This window comes from Diaporthe citri (assembly GCF_014595645.1).
Source record: "Diaporthe citri strain NFHF-8-4 chromosome Unknown scaffold_7, whole genome shotgun sequence".
Classification (NCBI taxonomy): domain Eukaryota; kingdom Fungi; phylum Ascomycota; class Sordariomycetes; order Diaporthales; family Diaporthaceae; genus Diaporthe; species Diaporthe citri.
The window spans coordinates 146,256-161,230 of NW_025064852.1; the positions used below are offsets into that span (position 1 = coordinate 146,256).

The following is a 14,975-nucleotide window of genomic DNA, read 5'->3' on the forward strand; positions in this document are numbered from 1 at the left end:
TCGGCCAAGCATTTCACAATGGCGACGTCCAAGGTGCCTGTCGAAGAGACCACATCCAGCCAGGATGGATCGGAGGTGGCAGTGCCCAAGCTGCTCGATCGGTACGCCGACGAGAGTTACAAACTTCTGTCTCAAGTCAAGGTCGAGCCGCCCACGGCCGAGGAGGCGGAGAGGATCCGCAAGAAATGTGTTCGCTGGGTGATTCCCTTCATTTGTCTTGGCTATCACTTGATGTATGTTGACAAACAAACTGTGAGTAATTACACGACCAGATTTGGAGTCTGCAGAAAGTCGACAGCTAATTAACCGAATTTCTCTACGTACCTACCAGGGGGAGGTACGTAGGAGGGGGGGTTTCCGTTAACATGGCACCACTATATTAATGGAATAGCGATATAATAGTAATATGCAATTAAGGTTTTGATATGCTTTTTTTATATATATATTGCATTATTTATATGTTATTAATATATAGTTATTTTTAATATGCTATAATATAATATTAACTCTTAATATAAGGGTAAAAAAAAACCTCTTTTTTTTCCTTATCCTTAACTTAACTACTTATTTATTTTTTATTAGCTTAATTATTTATTATAAGAGTATTTATAAAATTATGGAAATATTAAAAAATAAATATAAATTTAAAGTTAATAAGATTTAAATTAAAGCTTTTAATATAAAATTATAATAATATTAGCTAATATATAATTAACGTTAATATTAAATTAATATTAATATAATTTAAAGTCTTGATATAATTTATTTTTAATAGTATTTTAATAGCCATTTACTAGCATTTTGCTGGAATTATATAATTTCAATTAAATGTCAAAACATGATTGCATTGCATGACCCATACAAAGACCCCCCCTACCCCTGGTAGGTAGCTCGGCAACTCTTCCATTCTCGGTACTATCGACGATGCGCACTTGACTACCGGCCAGTACAACTGGTTGTCTTCAATCTTCTATCTAGGATATTTGGTTGCAGAGGTACCGCAAAACATGGCACTGCAACGTTTCCCCGTGGCAAAGTATTTGGCAGCGAACCTCATTGTCTGGTCAGTTGCTGAAAAGGTTCAGGGCCTTGCCGGCCTTTTGAGATAAATGCTGACATTGGCTGAACTCTCTCCGAACAGGGGCGGGATTCTGTTGTTACATATTCCATGTAATAGCTTTGCCTCGCTTTTTGTCGTCCGTATACTTCTCGGCCTCGCAGAGGCGTGTATTGTGCCATCATTCCTGATCATTCTATCCATGTTCTTCACCTACGACGAGCAAGGTGTTTTAATGCAGATCATGTGGGCGTGCGGCAACTCGAGCCCCATCGCATCAGGACTCCTGTCGTATGGTGTTCTTTTCATCAAGACGGGCAGCTTCGCACCCTGGAAGTGGTTTATGGGTCGGTCGCTGCGCGTTGATTCCTATCACTCACAACTATCTAACATCACATAGTTATCACTGGAGGCCTAACAGTGCTACATGGCGTCCTCGTCTGGCTCTTCTTTCCCGACAACCCAGCATCGGCCCACTTCTTGACCAGAGAGGAACGCGCGCAATCTATTCTGCGCATTGCGTCGAACCACTCTGGTGTCGAGCAGAAACGATTCAAGAAGACCCAGTTTGTCGAAGCCCTCAAGGATCCCAAGACATGGCTCTTTTTCCTCCATGCCTGGTCCCAGGAGATGGCCAACGGGCTCACAAATCAGTACTCGCTCATCATCAAGTCCTTTGGGTTTAGCACGCTCAACACAACACTGCTAGGATGCATCAACGGCCTGACGGCTCTCGTGTCACTCGGTACGGCCGCCCTCATTCTCTCCAGGACCAAGAATGCGAGGGCATGGCTGTCTGCCGGTGCATATATCCTGCCGATCGTATCTTGCATAATGCTGATCGCACTACCATGGAGTAATCGTGCAGGCCTACTGGCTGCGATATATATGCGGGCTCCGGGAGGGATCGCTTACAGTGTTGTTATGATTTGGGCAGCCAACTGCTCGGCCGGGCATATAAAGAAAACAACGGGTAAGTTCTCACAGCCGGGCCTCACTCAATGCCAAGATGTTGCCACACAGCGGGTCTTGTTCACCTATGAGCTATAGTGCTAGTCTCACCCGTGAAGTGATCGCGCTGTACCATGTCGGTTACGGATTAGGCAACATCCTATCACCCCAGCTTTTCCAGGGCAAGTACAAACCCAGGTATATCGAAACGTGGTGGGTTATCCTCTGGGTTGCGTGCGTGTTTCCCATGCTCCTGGTGCTGTACCTGCGGTACTACCTGAACAAGGAGAACAAAAGACGGGATTCACTCGCCCAGAAGGGCGAGATCAGGGAGACTGGAGTGGTCGAACATGTCGACGAGAGCGGTAACCGGACAGAAGAGGTCGTCGATGCGAGACAGTTGGACCTCACAGATAGGGAGAACCTGGCTTTGTAAGTGGATTTCTTCCATCGAAGGCCAGACTCAAGACGGCTCATCACGAGACCATGACACTAAAAAATCACAGCCGTTACGTCCTTTAGCTCTCGGAGCCTCAAGAAAATACTGTCTCAATAGTCAGAGCCCTTGAGGTGGAATGAAGTCGTTATGCATCTTTCTGAAAAGTAGCAGTATAATGGCGAAGACGGAGTGATTTTCAAGCCTCACTCACTTGGAGCAATTATATGAGATCCTTGGCAGGGAAAGACGAACCGTTCACCCTGCACCCTGCCATCTGGTCAGAGAGAACAAGGCGCATGTTTCCTTATGGACTATTAAAAAATGTGTTATGGATTTGACGTCCTCTACTCAGTCAGACGGTAGTCAAATCGCTAGCATAGCCACTAAGGAGTTGACGTTAGTATGAGTTGAACTGCGTGATTTCTTATGATGATATTAGTGGTCTGAATACCGAGATGCCCAATTTCCGGGTGGGCCTCATTCTGGAAGGAAAGGGGTGAGTGGGACCTGACAAGCCGGGCTCGACTTCCTGACCACATTGATTGAGACAACAACCCTCTCGCAAAATTCTACCTGCTAGCAGACATGCACATATGAGATTCGGCAACAGTTGACTCGAGGTGATTGTGAACCATGCCTCTCTCAACTAGACACCGAATGAGTATCGTTTGAAATACCAGCCTTTGACTGATATATCTAAAGGCTTACTTCATGACCATGACAGGAGAACAATTTCAACGAGTGAAGAGATATTAGTTGAGGCGGTCGCTTGTAGCAGCTTAGGAAAAGCTGGGAGTTGCGTCAGCCGGCTCAAGTGCCAATTGTGATGTTGCAGAAGTCAATTGTGATTAGTTATGCGTGCTCGATCCGAGATCTTTCCCCATAGTGAACCCAAGAAAACTTTGCCAAAATTCCCGAGGCAGAGATTCTCACTGCAAAGGTCCAGAGAAGATAGTTATGTACTCGGCGACCAGAATGTCTCTGATAACATCGCATATACCTTCCTCACAATCTCTTGTTCGGCCTGGTAGATGGGCCCATCGAGCCGTGGCTTTTTGTGAGGCTCGTCCATCCATTGATTTCCCAGATCCAAGAATTTGGTTTAGCCCAGAACATCATAGATAGTACTAGATACTTCTTGACCCGTTCTGGTCCTGGTCATCAAGGCCCATGCGATTTTAGCAACGCCACCAGGCGCACGTGCTTGCTTCTAAGCCGCAACCTGTTCCTTGCCGCAGCACTTCTTGTACTTGTGCGCCGAGCCGCAGTAGCACTTTGAGTTCCGCGCCATGGGCGCCACGCCGAAGCTAGCAGTGGCCTGGCCCGGGAGGCCACCTGTCATCTGCATCATGAGGTCCGCGGCCTCCTGCTTGAGGGTCTTGTCGCAGCCCTCACTGCCGCAGCACGCGACCGTCATGATGATCACGAAGGGGTCCTCGGTCTTGTGAAGGTACTGCAAAAGACCGTCAACCGGGGGCCCGTGATTCTATAGCCCACCAGGGCACCATCTCGCGCCATGACAGCGCAAGAGAGTGTGGTTGTGTTGTGTCTTCACTTACCGACATGGGCGTGGCGACGACGGTGGTGGCATCCCGCTTGCAGTCCTTGGACGAGCACTTGTCCTCGCAGGCCTTGAGCGAGGCCTCGGCGTGCTCCATGACGATGGGCCGCATCACGGTGGTGAACATCTGGGGCATGGCAGGGTTGCCGAGGGCAGCCGGCCCGACCAGGGACGAGGGGATATCATGCTTGAACTCAAGCTGCCGCTTCTCGCAGAGGAACTGGCAGCGGACCTGCTTGGTCGTCATCGTTGCTGGACGTGGATCTGGTTTGGTTGTATATACCTTGGAAGCGGTAGCAGTTAATAAAGGGCCTAGGTCGTACCGTGCTGGCAGTGTCGGCGGACTAATGAGCGATTGCAGAAAGGATCGACGGATGGTGTGCGTTGAATGAAAGTCACTCGCAGGTGGTGGTGGTGTGGAGGCCCAAAAAGGATGGAATCCGACATGAGTTTCCCCCTATTGTAGAAGTCCTGGAGCACTTCCTGAGACAGGTGTCCTCTGGGGGACCCCTGCTATGGCCCATGCGCCCAAAAAGGGGTCGGTCACGTGGCCACCCCAACAGCCAACACAGGCCGAACACCTTTAGTGGCACTCTTAATGGGCACTGTTAAGCACCGTTCGCGAGCACCCCAAATGGCTGGTTGAAGAGGAGACGCGAACCGTGGTTGGTTGACTGGTTCGTTGGAGACCATGGCATGGCAGAACATGAGTGGTGCGCAAGGATCGCTCAATTCCAATTACATGCATGCGTGCATGGTCCCAACCTCGTCATATATCAACTAGCTAGATACGTAGTGTGCGGGCAATGCCTAGTGATATCGGTTTTGCTGGTGTGCTAGCGCTGTAACTGGATAGCGCAAAGTTTCAAGTAGAACATGTTGGGGGTGACAGTGTGCACCCTTCTTACTAATTAACCGCTCGAGGGTAGCAGAGGGTAGCAGAGGGTCAAAGACCGCGCCGGGATCGCCAAGCCGCTCAGGATTACCCGTTAAAAGAAATCGGCCGACACTTCCCACCTACCGGATAAGCCCGTTACCACCTAGCGCTGCACCTCAATGTTACACCAGGTGCGCGTCCTGGGGTACAGAACGGGCAGTCAAGTCGTACTACAATATCCATGATCCAAACATTACGGTCCTTAAATAACCGCCCGCTTTTGGCAAGATGCTCGCAGTATTTTACCGGCAGCAGCACGCTTTCTGCGCCGACGGTGCGATGATACCGGTCTGCTCTCCTCTACCACCATCCGTACAAACTAGGAAGCTCAGGATGCTCGTAACATTTTCTTGCCCCACTGTCGCTTCAACCTGCCAGTGAGTCCCAGAATTACATGATTGCTTGAACTATTTGGACGGTGCTACAGAGCAGCTCTGTCTTCCTTCATTTCTACCGAGGCCCCTCCTTCCACAACGGCCAACGCCATCTGAATCTCAAGCAACGACGCCGGACCTCGTATCACTCTTTCACAATAGCAGCGTCTTGACAAAATCAAGACAACCCACGCCCCTTCTTTTCTCGGTACCATCATCAGAATTCACACGATTGCCAAGATGAAGGCTCCAGTGAGTACCCAGTCATCAATGCGAACCGGGCTCTCCCTGACACCAAAGCCTGATAGTCCATCGTCACTACCATCACCTACGCCTTCGCCTTCTCCGGCCTCGCCCTCGCCGTGCCTACCGTGGGCCACGGCATCAAGGCCCGCAGCACCAACACCGACTGGATGCTCAAGTGCACCCACGGCAGCTGCTACTCGGTGGTGGGCTGCACCATGGACGGGGCCGTCACCCACAACAACCCCAGCTGCTGGCAGATGTGCACTTGTGTTGCGTATAACTCGACGATCGTCACCCCGGTGCGCTAGGGGCTTTCTACGGGCTGCAAGGGGGAGAGACCACGGATCGGTAAGCTGCACTCTCGCTCTTGTGGCAAGCCACGCCGGAAGCCTCTAGCTGAAGACGTTGCTGAACCAGAGTAACACAGTGTACCGCAATGGCACACGACAAACGAGGGTTGAGTTGGGGAGGAAACCAGGATGTATCGGGTCGTTACTACACGACCGCAATGACTGTAAATCGACAACAGGGAACACACTCATTCCATAGCCGGCCTACAACTTCGAGGGAATGAAAATTGAAGATTGTGTTATGGGCGAGGCACTTTGATGTGCGGGGAAGAATTTCAATTCCAAGTAAATATTGTACAATATCTTCAGGGTCAGGACATATCTGGGAAGCTCTGCCGGCGAGCAAGACAAGGAGCACTTGGGCGCTGGAGGAACCTGATGATTCTGAATACAACGAATCCCATGCCATATGGGCGAATCATTGAAATGCAAAGGCTGAAAGCGAAGCTTAATAGTCCCTTTGAAATACATGCGTCATGTCGATGTGGCCCGATGATACTACCGGGGCCTGACAACGGTTGGGTCGAGGGCGACAAAATGTTATTAGCAGATGGAGGCTGAGATTTGGAAGCACTCCCTCAAACCGCTACTACAATGGCTATGCTGGAATATAAATATCTTGGGAGCATGTTGACTGATTTGCAGCCGGCCAAGGTAGTGAGAGGCACGTCAAGTCGACCGTTGCAAAGAGTCAGCTGCCCTGGCTGAAGTTGACATGACAAGTGCGGGATCACCAGAGGCTGAGGCCGGTTCTAGTTTTGGATTAAAAGTGCCTGTCAAATGACTTAAGCTTTCCATCTGCCCAGCTGCCCAGGGCAGTCAGTTGGCATCTTTTTTTTGACACAACTTGGTATGTCAACGAGTCAGTGGTCGACGACTTTGCTACATCGAAACAGATATGAAGCAAACTTGGCAAATGCATGGTTTAAGGCAACAATAGCCAAGATCGAAGGGAGCCTCAGGCTGGTCGATGAATTCAGGGATCCCTTGCAACGTGAATAGTGGTTGTGATTTACTATGCTACAAGTAGGTACTTTGGTATTGTCCGACACAACATGGAGTGGGCAAGATTGATATCGCACCATACAGCTCATATCCCATCCCCTGCCCGCAGTCTCGGTACGCCAACAGAAACACCGTCATATTCCGATTCATATAATCTCATAACCCCCAAGCAAAATCGTCATAGTGCCAGTTCATGTTGGGTCCAGATGTGACCCAAAAGAGGTGGCGACCTCTTCCGCCTGTTGAATAACTCCGTCCCTGTAACCGACACAGCCGAACCATGGCACCTCTAGTCTTGAGAGCGTTTCATTCTAGACCCGTCCCGTCACCAAAACCACACACATAGTATATATCATCATCACTGCGTCCGTCATTCACTCATAACACACAAGTCATCACCTCTTCTGCTGCTCAAAGTACGCCTGCGCAGCCTTGGTCAGGAAGGGCACGGCCTCCTTCTTGATGACCGGCACGGCGTGCGTCATGAACAGCTTGCCGGCCTGCTGCGCGTACGCCTTGCTCTTCTTGTTGTTGCCGTTCTTCTTGGACCCGCTGCTCCCGGACGGGCTGCCGCCTCCTCTGCCGTACGCGTCGTCGTAGTACTGGTCCCGTCCCCCTCCGCCGCCGTGACGGTCCTGGCTCCCGTAGTTCACCGACGTGGCCCTGCGACGCGGCGCCGCGGGCTGCCCGTAGGGGTCGTCGTACGGGTCCTCGGGGTACTGCGAGCGCGACTGCGGAGGCATGGACTGGCGGTGGCGGGGGCGCGCTGCGGGTGGTGCGCGGTCGTACGGGTCTGTGTCGCCGTAGTCGCCGGCGGGTTGCGGGCGGTGGCGGCCGCGCGCCTGAGGCTGGGGCGGGTAGCCGTAGTCGTCCGCCCCGGCCCTGTCGTCGTGGTGCTTGCCGTGGCGGGAGCGGCGAGGGGGCGGCGCGTCGTCCGCAGCAGTAGGAGCAGCAGTAGGTGCACCTGCTGCTGCTGCTGCTGCTGCGCCGTAGCCCCCGCGGTCGTAGCTGGTGCCTGCCTTGGGCGCGGCGGCGTAGTCGTCGTACCCGCTGCCGTAGTAGTCCTTGTCCCGCTTGCTGCGGTGGTGCTTGCCGGGCTTCTCGTCCGGCACCTCTGCATACGAGTTGTTCAGGGGCGAGGACTTGTACGGGGCGTGCTCGCCCATCGGGGGCCGGGGCATCTCCTCTGCGCTCGGTGCGCCGTAGTCATAACCCCCGGCGATCCCACCACGGTCGCCCTTCTTGCCGCGCGGTGCCTGGCTCGCGTAGTAGCTCGCGTACGGGTCGTCCTCATAGTACTGCGGCGCCTTGCTGCCCTTCCTGGACGACCGGTGGTGGGAGCCAGCCGCCCCGGCCTGCGTGGCGTAGTCGTCCTCGGGCCAGGTCGACTTGGGGGCCTGGGGCGAGACGCGCCGTGGGGCCTCGGCCTCTCTCGCTGCCCTCCGGGGGCTGTAGCTCTTTGCTCTTCTCAGGTTCTCCGCCTCGTCGGTCTCGTACGTGCCCCTCTTCTCCCGGAACCGTCGGTCCTTGTCGCCCGTCTTTTGTTCCACGTCATGCCGGGATTTCCTCCCCGGGTACGAAGACCCGTAAATATCCCGTGAGCCGTTTGCTCCGAAGGGGTACCCCGATCCGTCGTCCGATGCGACGACGTTGACTCCCCCGTGGGTGTTGCGTCGCGGCCTGGGCGCCTCCGGGTCGACCAGTGCAGACTTGCGGCGGTGGCGGTCGTGCGACGAGTGCTTTGGCTGAGGCTCTGGGTAGGCATGGCGTGAGGAGCGCGGTGGTGCTCGCTCATAGGCATCATCGTAGTAATTCGCGGGCCGCGAACTGGGTATATCCCTCGCTCGGCGGCCTCGGCCGTCATCATACGCCCACATGGTGTCGGCGTGGGATACCAGTGGCTAGAGAGAATCGGAATCCGAGACTGATGGTGGGCTGCAGCAATTCTTGCCCTCATCCACTTTCTTCTGGAGTATATGTTATGGAGCAGTAATGGTTGGTGTGGTTGTCTGGAGTGCCAATGTTCCTTTCTGGGGGGAAAACACAGATGGAGAGAGGCGGGAAAACAGGGTGGGAAGCAACGCTTCTCGGATAATATGGGGCAACGGTTATAGGAGGGTGACGTTGGCTTGGAGAAGGACAGAATTAGCGGTGAAACCCGTCAATGATCCCAGCCCCCTGGAACGAAATACAAGAACTTGTGGTAGCGGAAGTCGTATCCGGTCGGGGGTCGCAATCAGATCGGCAGCGCTTGGTGGCGATGGCCGGGAGGCCTGGGGGGCCCAGACCTGGCCTGATGTCTGGACCGTCAGGACGGGGGCTGGAAAGAGCCCGTTGGGGATGTTGGAGAGGCACTTGGAGGGGCCAAAACAAGCAGGATTCGGACTAGCCTGCGAGCACTACCGGATCTTGCAGCGGTAGTGTGGCGTGTGGGTGAGGCGGCAGGCCGCAAGGGTGGCAGCACGGCGCAGGTGCAAGACGCGAAGAATGATGTTGTGCTGTTTTGCTGTAAGGGGTCCCGGCAACCAGTTGGTATCTCAGGTGCGGGATGTCTTCTGGGAGGGTGTTGGGAAAAAAGGGGAAGGATTCGGAGATCGTTGTTGTTGGATATTTATTAATAACCGTAGCAGGTAAAAAAAAAAAGGAAATGGTCAGACTCGCGGCCTGCTGCAGGGACGAACGCAACATTATAGCAGAGCGGGGATATGAATCACTCCCTCTGCCTACTCCTGTCCCTGCACAGCAAGCAGATGGGCCACTGCGCACAGCACGGTAACCGAGGCGCAGACTGCTCAAGTGAGGCATTTCACAGCTGTTTCTGGCTCGTTCCGGAGTCAGGCACCGTCACGGTCACACAGGTTGCTGCTGCCATTCATTCGCATCAAGCAGCCTGTCAATGAAGACGTGCCACCTGTCCTGCTGCAAACGTCATATGCTGTGGCCATCTCTGTGTGAGCCCATTCTCAGTGTGTGGACGGCCGCCTCTGGCCGTGTGCCCTCACCGGTATCCCAGTTCACACACAGTCAAATCAGCTCTCGTGGGCCAGATGATGCTGGCCGCTGACGGAGTCTGACGGGAGGCACCGGATGGAGTGACCTGGGCCGCATGACGTAGTGCTGCAGCTGCCCCATCTCGCGCCGTCGACTCGGATCGCGGCGTTTTAAATCGGGTGACATCCCGCCGGTTTGTCTCCTCACTTGCTGCTGGCTGTCACTTGTCACTGTCACCGCGGCTGGAGCGCCCACCCACCCACACTGCCCCCGCATGAAGGTAGAATAGACTGCATAATTAGGGTCTACATGCTGTGCATACCGTACCTGTGTGCGCGTGCGTGTGTGTACAAAGCACCGTACTAGTTCTAGTTGTTGGCTGCTTGCTGTAGCCTCATCGTCCATCTCTTCCTAGAGACGGCCCGCCTGCTGCAGCCAGACTTGTCTTCTGCTCTTTGGTTCCTGAACAGCGGTCGATGTAACATCCCAGACGTCCGAGTCAGTCTCAACACTTTCAGGGCAGCCAAACAGAAATGGCCCAGCCAGGGACTCTTGCCCGGCTCGGCTCAACGTGAACACAAAACAGCCCAATCCGGTAACAGGGGCAAACCTGGGACGATGACTTCATCCGGGGCTACTCACCGCGGTCATGATCCCCGACTTCTCTTGCGAACACTACGTACTGTACCGCCGCTGGCGACAGCGCCCAACAAGACTCAGCGCACCGCGCAGAACTCAAGCCTCGTCGAATCGCTTCGCATCGCTTCGCAGTGCATCGTATGGGCCGCCGTAGGCATTCGAGCCTGATCGCCGCTGCTCGACACCGCGTCACTAGGCCGGAAATCGCAAGCCCCCAGGACAATCGCGGAGCGGCGGAAGATCAATGCCGGCGCGAGCAACGAGGCGAGAGGCAAGGACTCTCTGACGGACCTACTAGGTGCCAAGCCCACCCATCCATCCCGTCAAATTTCCCGCGTTCTGCGACTCTGCGGCAGCAGACTGACGACTTTGACACGCGGGGGCGATGTGACTTTCCAACTGCGAACCAGACAAACTGCGGGTGCGGAGAATTTGAATTGCTAGGCACACCAAGGTGATCCTGACGCTGTCAAGAGTTGCAGCCACCCGGGAGGGCTGTAACACGACAGTTCACAGCCTGCCTGCACCCATACTGAACGCCGTAACCCCGGGAGAACTCGGCTTTGTGGTCGTACATCAGGGCCTTTTCTTTCTCGACCGGAACACCGTTCGCGTGGTCATGTGCATACTAACAAAGCCTCACTTGGCGCCCACGTGTGTGATGAGAAAGGTGCATCAACGGCCCAGCACGAAGCACATCGACAGTGACGGCATCCTGATGGCTCACCGAGTCGTGTTACCAATGGGAACAACAGCCCCCCCAGACGATCTGATGTGAGGACTCGCGTGTCAGCTGACAGCATTCTCGCTCTGGGGCGGATGCAACCTGACTACACCGCCGATGGTCAAGTACCATAGCCTTGCACGGGCGAGGGGTCTCTCCGCTACCTGTGCTCGTGGGTAGATGTATTGAACCTACAAGCGTGTCGAAACAGCCCATCGTTCTGCAGTGGCTCTAACATATGGCCCGACCCGGCAGTCAGCAAGCTTGGCTGGACGCTAACCTCTGTTGTGTGTGGGAGAAGCGAGTGCCATGGTCAGATACCTGTGGTTAGTTAGGTGTGTCAGACGTTTCTCATGGCTGTCTCGGACGCCGACTTGAACTGCCTATTCACGGCCTCTCCGGGGGCCTCCATCAGTCCCTCGTGTCCCTTTCTTTACATTATCATTTTCGCCCGGAAGTCGAAGTTGCCTTGAACAACCCTGTAGTATTTCACCTCTCAGTGATGTGGTTATGCCAGTCTTGCCGATCTACATTGGGCGAGTCGTGGAAAACAAGCCAAAGTCCATCCTGCCCGCCATATCCCTCGAGCCGGGATCGTGTCCAAGGCTCCGAGCCGGTGCCCCGCTGCTGCTCCTCCAGCTGCAGCACTATGCGCAAATATGGGAGGGTACCAGCCATGGACTTTGGTCGCACGGCCATATGTTTGGTCTCATCACCTCACCCGGGGGCGCGGGCACTGACATGAGTGACCGAGGCTTTCACCACGACAATTAGCCCGATTTCAGGCAAATTCAAGTGACCATACCTCGACAGTTGCCTATCCGAAGTGTACCATTACCACCCAAAATACACAAATCCTCCTTCCCAGAAGCGGTTGAGATCATGTGTATTGTCTGGCCATCAGAGTTGAATAGGGTGGCCATCGCAGCCAAGCGGGATTATATCATCCCCAAGCTCGACGAAATGTCGTGACATGCTATCAATTAGTCTGCGAATGGGCCAAGATCTACCTTGTATAACCTGGGACAAGAACATGTCACTCTTAGTCCACGTGTATGCCCACCCTAGGAATCCTATAAACTGACAACATTCCAAACTGACTAGACTCCACCCGCTACTAGGCAGTTGACTGCAACGAAGTTTGGTGAATCTCAGCCTCCAGTATAATGGATGAAGCTACCTGATCATAATGCACGCACTCGTTTCACTGAGTGGATATAGCCCAATTAATTGCCAATTCATACCCTTCCTCTCTCTCTTGCTCTGTATTCGAAGTGACTGCCCTGATTTAGTAAGACCACACTCGCTTCTCGCCTCGGGCATCGCGAGCCCCATCTCTGTTCATCTTGGCATACAGGAGTCGGAGACCAGCCGCCACAGCCGCGACAAAGAAGCAGCAGGCCGCACAGGTGAAGTTGCCCGTGGGGTAGCCCTGGGACGCCTCGGCCGGTTTCCAGATCCACTGTGCGATGATCTGGCCGATCCCAGCGCACGAGTTATGGACAGCGATGGCAAATGGAATTCTAAAGTGGGCCATTCAGTTGTGGTGTAGAGTTCAGGGCAGATGATGAAAACTCACGTGAGAAGGCTGGGTGTGTTGCAGGTGACCCAGTTTGTCATCGACGGCGCGCACGGGAATGCCCCAACGGCAGCCAGGCAGAGGCAGCCATATCGCGATGTGTAGGCGTCATGCGGCAGCAGGCCAGCTGTAAGCCAGCCGGCTCCTCCAACGATGGACGCCCCCACGATATGCCAACCTCGGGCATCGAAGCGGTCAGCCGAGTAGGAGAGGCTGATGGCAACGCAGAAGCCGATGCACCAAGGCGGAACCGTCATGAGCTGCGCCTGGATGGACTGGGAGGCACGCACGTAAGCAAGCGAGCCTGTATTCCGGCTTTTTTTCTGGGGGGGGGGGGACCCTTTGATCTTACCTTGTATCCGAGACCTGTGACGATGGTCGGGGAGTAGAATGTGAAGGACCCTTGCAAAACCACGTTCGCGATCTTCAAACCGGGTAGAGCGTTCAGCCTCTGTCTTTGACTTGTGGTGCTCTATAGAGCACTGGCGGGGATGCACTCACATATGCGAAGTAATGTGCCAACATCCGCGGGCTCACAAACGTCGCTATAATCTCTTTCCTCGTGGCATGCTCTCTGTTATAGCCGCCTCCCCTTTCTTTGAGTCGATCCTCAGCCAGCCGCTTGTCGTCGATCGTCAAGAACCTGGCGCGCGCAGGATAGTCCGGCAGTATGAGCAAGGTCGGCAGCACGCTCACGACCGTGATGAGCCCTTCGATGATGAACAGCCACCGGAAACCCTGTAATCCACCAGCGCCGTTGACGTGCCCAATGCCGTATGCGATGGCGCCGCCAAACGCCCCAGCAAGGTTGCAGAAGGCAATCACCAGCGCGATCCGCAGCGCTCGTTCGTTGTGACGGTACCAGATAGTTATCAGATAGACGATCCCGGGGAAGAAACCAGCCTCAAAGACCCCGATGAGGAGGCGCAACGCGAGTACGGTCGCGTAGTTCCGGACCCCGGCGAACCCTATCGTCGCCACGCCCCAGCAGCCGAGAAGCAGAGCCAACCATACAGACGGCCGGACGTAATGCTTCATGACCCAGTTTGACGGCACCTCGAACAGCGCGTAGGCGAGGGAAAACACAGACAAGGTGATGGCGTAGTCCGTCGAGGTCATGCGTGTCTGGTGGAGCATATCGTCCCCCGTCTCCTGGTTGAGGACTCGGGCATTGCCGATGTTGCCCCTGTCGAGGAAGTTCAGGAGGTATAGCCAGCAGCATAGTGGGATGATCCTGAGGTCGAGGATCCGGTTGAGCCTCTTGTTCTGCGAGATGTCGTATACGTCTTCGTGGAGGGCATTCTCCTCGTGGGTCACTGTCGTCTCTGCGGGCTGGGGAGCTGCGTCAGCCCAAAGATAACTGGGAGCCGCGCCTGAGGGCTATGGGGTTACCTACTTCGGCAGATGTACCGTCGCTTTGCTTTTCGCTGACAGGTCTCTCCATTGTTACGTCTTGTGACGACTCGTCCGGCCTGATGGAGTGAAATTCAACCCGGTAACATCACCGTTGGACAGTGACCACCAATTGCAATATCAACGCTGGCTTCTTTTAGGAGACGCAGAGACCGAATGACGCGTGGAGTTACCGGCAGACGAATTCCTGGTCATTGTTGCCCGTTTGTGTCGCTCCTGGGCACACCAATCCCGTTGCCGGCGACCATCTCCGCATTCTTGGCGATCCTCAGTGGTTCAACTCATCGGTCGGGCCACGGGCGTGAGGAGAACCTGGAGTCGAGCAGCTCGAGTGAGGGGAAATTTGATATTGGGAGCGGGCAGGATATTGAAATCGTCATGTGCGGATCACTGCAGGCTAGAACATGTCCATCGGAAAAGCATTCAACACACTTCCGACCAACATTGACGGTGGTAACCGAGGTCGATGTTGCAGGCCTAGCCTTACTAGTAGTACTAGATATCGGACCGAGACACATTCATATAACTGCTATGGACCCTCAAGTAAACCCTCACAATTCCCTGTACGGCTCACTAGACCTTTCTGGCCGACAGAAGAGACTTACTTGGTGTCAAGATTAACGGACCGGCTTGGTGTTAAGCTCGACCGCTTGTCAATTGCGCCAACACGAATAGTCGCTGCCCAATACTAAGACTTGTGGCACCATAG

The 14,975-nt window shown here is 54.2% G+C and overlaps 5 protein-coding genes across 5 annotated transcripts; 2 read left to right on the forward strand and 3 right to left on the reverse strand.

Moving 5' to 3' along the window:
* Positions 1 to 18: 18 nt before the first annotated feature.
* Positions 19 to 2,530, forward strand: INS49_013254 (uncharacterized protein; the record flags this gene model as incomplete). The annotated part of the gene is made up of 5 exons (XM_043173953.1): positions 19 to 233; positions 1,178 to 1,404; positions 1,458 to 1,802; positions 2,161 to 2,440; positions 2,515 to 2,530. 5 exons carry the CDS (start codon positions 19 to 21, stop codon positions 2,528 to 2,530), a joined length of 1,083 nt encoding a protein of 360 aa, XP_043020898.1.
* A 1,127-nt stretch (positions 2,531 to 3,657) lies between these two features.
* INS49_013255 (uncharacterized protein) lies at positions 3,658 to 4,255 on the reverse strand (the record flags this gene model as incomplete). Its single annotated transcript, XM_043173954.1, has 2 exons — positions 3,658 to 3,933; positions 4,007 to 4,255. The coding sequence occupies 2 exons, from the start codon at positions 4,253 to 4,255 to the stop codon at positions 3,658 to 3,660; spliced, it is 525 nt and encodes a 174-aa protein (XP_043020899.1).
* Positions 4,256 to 5,559: 1,304 nt separating this feature from the next.
* INS49_013256 (uncharacterized protein) lies at positions 5,560 to 5,873 on the forward strand (the record flags this gene model as incomplete). Its single annotated transcript, XM_043173955.1, has 2 exons — positions 5,560 to 5,571; positions 5,628 to 5,873. The coding sequence occupies 2 exons, from the start codon at positions 5,560 to 5,562 to the stop codon at positions 5,871 to 5,873; spliced, it is 258 nt and encodes an 85-aa protein (XP_043020900.1).
* Positions 5,874 to 7,315: 1,442 nt separating this feature from the next.
* On the reverse strand, positions 7,316 to 8,797 carry INS49_013257 (uncharacterized protein; the record flags this gene model as incomplete). Its single annotated transcript, XM_043173956.1, has 1 exon — positions 7,316 to 8,797. The coding sequence occupies one exon, from the start codon at positions 8,795 to 8,797 to the stop codon at positions 7,316 to 7,318; it is 1,482 nt and encodes a 493-aa protein (XP_043020901.1).
* A 3,765-nt stretch (positions 8,798 to 12,562) lies between these two features.
* INS49_013258 (uncharacterized protein) lies at positions 12,563 to 14,297 on the reverse strand (the record flags this gene model as incomplete). Its single annotated transcript, XM_043173957.1, has 5 exons — positions 12,563 to 12,797; positions 12,854 to 13,128; positions 13,206 to 13,304; positions 13,355 to 14,185; positions 14,250 to 14,297. The coding sequence occupies 5 exons, from the start codon at positions 14,295 to 14,297 to the stop codon at positions 12,563 to 12,565; spliced, it is 1,488 nt and encodes a 495-aa protein (XP_043020902.1).
* Positions 14,298 to 14,975: the final 678 nt, after the last annotated feature.